Raw genomic sequence first — 6,650 nt, 5'->3', positions numbered from 1 at the left:
GGGCCTTATGCGAAACGGATTGCGCGGGGCCTAATTTGGGTTGTGATAAGGATTATAAGTGAAATTTAAGATTTTGTATTAGAAAATAAATTTGTCTTTGCATTTTATTCATACTTTAGTGAGTACATAATCACTGTAAAATTAACTTTTACGAGCAATCTACAGTAGATAGTAGTTTTCCAACAAAAAGCCGATAAACATTCAGATCTGCCTTTTAGATTTACTATCGACTCGCAAAATATCGCTTTTGTTGTTTGTTTTTTTTTCTATAAGAGGTCAAGATAGATTTAGATCAATATTTGTACGCTAGTGGCTATTGAAGTAAATTAAGTATTTGAACTTCTTGTTTCGGTTAAAATTCGGCTTATTATTAAATTTTTATTAAATGAAAACTGACATTGCCTTGTTTTTTAATCGCGAGTAGGATTGGCGTTTTCCACATTGAATGACACATCGAAATGACAATTTTGTCTGTTTTAAGATTTGCATCAGTTTTCAGAAGATTTTAATAATCTCAGGACATTTTCATGACTTTTTCATGTATTTTATAATTTCAGGAGAATTTCAGGAACCCTTTAATAATCAGTTAAAATGGTTTAATTTAATAATTTACACCTAGAATTCGCATCGCGCGGGGCCTATGAAAGTACGGGGCCCACTGCGGCCGCATAGGTTGCAGTAGCCTAAGACCGGCCCTGTCACTACTCCAACATCTATACTCTTTTTTCAAATACACTTTTTACTGTCTATAAGTTCTATTTCTACCATCTTTAATCTCTATTTTCTCTAATCTCTATATTTTCTAATATCTTTTTCTCTAATATCTATTTCTCTAGACTCTATTTCCTCTAACTACTATTTCTCTAATCTCAATTTCTCTAATCTCTATTTTCTCTAATCTCTTTATCTCTAATATCTATTTCTCTAATCTCTATTTTCTCTAATCTCTTTATCTCTAATATCTATTTCTCTAATCTCTATTTCTCTAATATCTATTTCGTTAACCTCTATTTCTCTAGCCTCTATTTCTCCAATCTCTCTCTAACATATATATTTCTCTCCAGTTTCTCTAGAATATAGAATTATCGTCTGAATATGATTGCTTCTGCTTCGGGTTTGTCGTTGATTGCGCGCCCTCCGATGGTGAAGAGTAGTTCAGGTACTGAGGTATCTCTTCGCTGAACTGTTCCACGGGAGGCTCGGTGAAGTTTGGTTTGTAAAAGAGTTCGTCCTCTTCCTCCAGCACCACAGACGTCTGCGTCCTGGAGGGCGACTTGAGCAGCGAGGGTCTTTTATTTTTGGTATCTGAATTTCTAATAGAACAGAAAAAAGGAAGGTTTTGGTACAATATTTAACTGGAGGAACGAGATTTAATCACACCGCTTAGTGCACATGATATGTATGGTGTTGGGTGGAGGAAAAGAGAGGGAGAGAGAGATAGAGAGAGATAGAGAGAAAGAGAAAGATAGAGAGAGAGAGAATTAAGGTTGAAACTGAAACAATGAATTAGACACTCTTATTTGCTTAAGCATATCGAGAAATACGAATTAATTAAAATATAAAATGAATTATAAATATCCCCAAAACGCCCTCAAATCGCGATAGGTCAAAACCAGTTAAGAGTCAAATAAAATATCAAAACGGTAGATTACTTGGAAGGTCACTCCTCCAATACGAAAAAAGGAACAAAACTGCTACAAAAAAGAACGCCTACAATCTTGGAGTCATGGAGTCTGTTGAGCCATTCACGGTCAGTACACACACTCATACCACCCACCCCCCAATACACCTACACACCCCTTATATATATATCTTCTTATCTTATGTAATACAGACGTTATTTAAAAAAAAAAGACGATCATGAATAATACATCCAGACTCCCATGTCATGGATCCCTACGTATGGAGCTTCTTATTAATAGAGTTTCAAAATGGTCGACGTAACTTAAACTCGATTGATGATTTGAAACCAAGACTGGAAAGAGCTTGGAACTGATATCTCACAAGTTACCTTTGAAAACGCTACATGACCTTGGATTCATGGTTAAGACATTGCTCTGAGGTGCACGGAGGTCATTCTGAGCATCCCTAAGTGTAATACGAGTTTAAATAACTTCGAAAAAGTTATTCTTTGCAAAAAATATATAGATGCTCGACAAATTTTCCGCTTTTCTAGCGACCACCCTGTATATAGAATGAAAGGTCAGAAGTGGTGCTGAGACACAGATGCCTGCACGTATAAGAATAATGGGACAGTTTAGTCAAAGACATGAAACAAATAAACACAGTAAGATTTGAAAATACCTCCACAAAAAAAAAAAAATCACGAAACTGTCTATCACTATACAGGGCTTTGTACTAAGTCTTATATCCAACTGAACCATAATGGTTACCATCTTCACGGCTGACCATTGAGCAATGGAGCATTTGAAAGACGCTAAAAAAAAGTCTTTCAAGTAGTGTAGCAAACATTGTAGGAGTGTCGTATTTTTTGGGTAGATTTTTTTTTCTTCTTTTTCTTTTTTTTTTCTGTATTTAAATTCAGTCTACGGATGTCAGACTTTTGTGCAAGACAGTACCCAAAGCCTTCGAGGTTTAGATCTTCTGAATTTTAGTTTAACTCCTAAATTCATTTTTTTTACGTCTAGTAAGGTTGGAGTCTTCTGAAGAACTGTCTTGATTTAATGTTGCAAGGTGCATGCACCATAGATTACATTTTTTCTCAACTAACTTGGTATGTAGTCTAAAGTACAGGGGCGTAGCTAGTAATCTGTCATCATTTGTGAGCATAGGGGCTTGACCTCAATGGAAGCCTCTGCATTTTGCATAATATCTAATATTTAATATAAAGAACACTAATTTGGGGGACACCTCAAGTGGGGGGTCAGGGGTAATTTTCAAATTCTCCCCTCCTCGTCTACCACCCTAGCTACGCCACTGCTAAAGTATTGACATTATAAAAGACCAAATTACCTGCATGCAGTGCAGACGATCAAACAAAGAAAGAGTACCATGAAGCTAAACACAGAGGCAATGTTTAACACGCAGTCCAGGTCTATCTCGTCCTTTTGGATTGGAAGATGGGGCGCCACTTCACTGAATGTCCCCGGGCTGTGAAAGATCATAGAATTGACGTAAAAAACAACAACACAAAAATATCAAACAAACAGACCACAACTCCTGGCACACTATGTCACAGCACATTGTTACACTTCAACACACTATGGTAACACACAACATCACAACACGATATCACAATATGTCATAACACGATGACACACTATGCCACAACACGATGACACACTATGCCACAACATGATGACACACTATGTCACAACACGATGACACACTATGCCACAACACGATGACACACTATGCCACAACGCGATGACACACTATGCCACAACATGATGACACACTATGCCACAAGACGATGACACACTATGCCACAACACGATGACACACTATGCCACAACGCGATGACACACTATGCCACAACGCGATGACTCACTATGCCACAACACGATGACACACTATGCCACAACACGATGACACACTATGCCAGAACACGATGACACACTATGCCACAACACGATGACACACTATGCCACAACGTGATGACACATTATGCCACAACGCGATGACACACTATGCCACAACGCTATGACACACTATGCCACAACACGATGACACACTATGCCACAACACAATGACTCACTAAGCCACAACATGATGACACACTAAGCCACAACGCGATGACACACTATGCCACAACACGATGACTCACTAAGCCACAACGCGATGACACACTATGCCACAACACGATGACACACTATGCCACAACACGATGACACACTATGCCACAACACAATGACACACTATGCCACAACAAAATGACACACTATGCCACAACACAATGACACACTATGCCACAACGCGATGACACACTATGCCACAACACGATGACACACTATGCCACAACACGATGACACAATATGTCATAACACGATGCCACACTATGCCACAACACAATGACTCACTAAGCCACAACATGATGACACACTAAGCCACAACGCGATGACACACTATGCCACAACACGATGTCACAATAAGCCACAACACGATGACACACCATGCCACAACACGATGACACACTATGCCACAAACCTATCACAGCAGATGGATTTCTTTGTGACAGCGTCAACACACGTGCAATTCAAACACAGATCTAGGCGAATGCTCTTGAAACAGGGCTGACTTGCCGTGATGTTAGCCATGATCTGTCCATCTTGTTCAAAGACAAAACAACAGGACATACAGCTCCTAAATATTCACAGTTTTCTCTAATCAAACCCCTATTCCAACAATCTAGATTCAAACGGCAGACCTTCGGGATCGTAACGCATTCTCAAAGTTAAACCAGAACTTTTTAGTTCGGCATCAAACAAACAGAAGGAATCAATATCAATAAAATGAACTCGTTCTAATAGAACAAATCAAGACCAAAGACCTATTCTTTATTTCAAAGTTAACAAAATCAGGGATCATAATCTTTCAAATACTATCGGAAAACATTAATTAAAAACTACTACTCACCATTTCGGACCAGATCAGATATTCTTGTTCGAATAACGACAATTAATTAGGTTTTAAAGCATAGAGATCAAGGGATGAAGCTCTTGGTTATTGACTTCGAATATAGCCACTAATTTTAAGTTGAGATTTGTGGGTGTAAACGAGAGTGCCCTATCACAAATATGATGGATGTATCATCATGTATGGGGGCAATAACAAAGGTTTGTCTTTTTCAACAGTACAGCCCCAGAAACAGGAACATTTTAAATCGCTAGAGAGGCACTAGGCATCACCATTGGGAACCTATACATTCCATCAGGGGATTTCTACAAAGCGGTGTATCTCAAGGTTTTGGGTCTTAGAGACAATGGCATAGGCTACGCCGCTTACGTTGTAAAAGCTACCCAAATATTTGTTAGAAATATCCAACATCCTGACATAAAGCCAGTGGAAGCGCTTGTATTATACATTCTTATATTATCTTATAAATACAGACGTCACTTCCAAAAATGATGATTACGACAATTTACGCCCGACGTAAAAAGCTTATACTTCTGTAAATGTTCAACTAGACCGACTTGCAGCCTTAGCGTTAAAATAGATCTAGTTTATGTCTCTAGTCAGTATACATTGGCACTTTCGTATGATAAATTCAAACAAATAAATCTAGATCTAGACTAGATCTATTCTAGATCTAGTAATAGTTAATAGTAAAATGAAATAGGGACTACATCTATAATCGAAATCTAGATCTACACTATTTCTAATGAATTTAATCTAGATCTCACGTGGTTATTTTTTTAAAGTAAATATCAACTGGTCTTGTGCATAAAACTAAACATTAATATGACAATTACTTTCTTCTGTAGAATGCATTCTGGTGGAGCTGAATTTGCTTCAGGCAATAGCCTGTACTTCCGTTCAGTACGCTTGAATTTCAGTGCTAGCGTTGTACAAAGTACAACAAAAGATATTTTTTTTTTGCGGCGCTAATAAAATGAATTCAACTCTGACAGCAAGCATGTTGGCCACGGCTAGATCTAGATCCTGAGAGCCATAGGGCAGCGTTCAGCCGAGACCATTGTCTGTTCAGCAAACCATTTCCAAGCGCACCCCACCAACAGCCATATTCGTTTCAGAGTTGAATTTTTGCACAACTTACAAATAGAAAAACAAAACCTAATAAAATACTCAGGAAAACACAAGGATAGAGGCACATTTCTTATCCAATACTCTAGAACAAATTCGTACAAGTGCTCCTTCTTCCCTAGTGCCATTAGAAAATGAAATGGGTTGCCTGAATTAGACAGGAAAACCAACGACTTAGCAGAGTTTAAGTCATTGATTAACAATCATGATTAGATTGACACATGAGATGCATTGGACGTAATTATCTTTTTTTGAAGTAACGTCTCTAATATATAAGCAAAGATATGTTTGGAGTCTCTGCTAAAATACGCTTTCGATGTTCAGTATTGGAAAAGGATTAACCTCTTTAATTATTTCTATTAATGATCCATGGTCAGTGTAACAATCTCGGACTCTAATGAAAGCTGTTTATTGACTTTTGTTTCCAAGTTGCTATAAGATAGAAACTCAAACAAAAACCACACTTAAAACATGTTTCTTCTTGAAAAACAAATAAACAGCTACATCGAGTCTAGTTTCATGACTGTGTTGATGTATATCCCCCTCAGTCCCTAGTGAAAATGGAATCATCAAGCATCATCAAAAACAAATATTCCGAATGAATTTTAGATTTTGTCCAGTGGCGTGGCGCAGGGTTCCTTTACGCCCATGACTAACAAGGACCCATAGACAGAAGAAAGTAGTTAATAACTTTTTAGAAGGCGTACAAGCAGTGTGAAGAATGACACACCTTTCCAATCACATTTAATTCTTAAAGACAATCTGCATCCATTAAACCACTGTTAAATTAAATCTGGACAAAGTGGTCGGCTCCTATCAATTAAGAAAGTAATTAAAGTTCCCCTTTCAGACCTTGTGATCTATAAGGCAGATGATGTTAAGGTCATCTGTTTCTTTGGCCAACGGTTAACGGCAGGGTGTCCTGT

The 6,650-nt window shown here is 37.9% G+C and overlaps 1 protein-coding gene across 1 annotated transcript; it reads right to left on the bottom strand.

The window, feature by feature from the left end:
- Nucleotides 1-971: 971 nt before the first annotated feature.
- On the bottom strand, nucleotides 972-5,556 carry LOC129923978 (uncharacterized). Its single transcript, XM_056017433.1, has 4 exons — nucleotides 5,433-5,556; nucleotides 4,168-4,288; nucleotides 2,974-3,111; nucleotides 972-1,313 (listed from the first exon to the last, which is right to left on the bottom strand). Exons 1-4 carry the CDS (start codon nucleotides 5,449-5,451, stop codon nucleotides 1,070-1,072), a joined length of 522 nt encoding a protein of 173 aa, XP_055873408.1. The 5' UTR covers nucleotides 5,452-5,556; the 3' UTR covers nucleotides 972-1,069.
- Nucleotides 5,557-6,650: the final 1,094 nt, after the last annotated feature.

The sequence above is a fragment of the Biomphalaria glabrata genome, chromosome 18 (genome assembly GCF_947242115.1).
Source record: "Biomphalaria glabrata chromosome 18, xgBioGlab47.1, whole genome shotgun sequence".
Lineage (NCBI taxonomy): Eukaryota > Metazoa > Mollusca > Gastropoda > Planorbidae > Biomphalaria > Biomphalaria glabrata.
The sequence above is the reverse complement of the archived record's forward strand: the minus strand, read 5'-3'. Positions and strand labels throughout refer to the sequence as shown.

Bases quoted from the DNA above. Each gene is read 5' to 3' on its own strand.
- LOC129923978 (XM_056017433.1), bottom strand. The intron at 3,112-4,167 runs GTTTGTGGCATA...GATCTTTCACAG, and splicing joins AAATCCATCTGCTGTGATAG to CCCGGGGACATTCAGTGAAG. The intron at 1,314-2,973 runs GTAATTTGGTCT...CTGTTCTATTAG, and splicing joins ATCGTCTGCACTGCATGCAG to AAATTCAGATACCAAAAATA.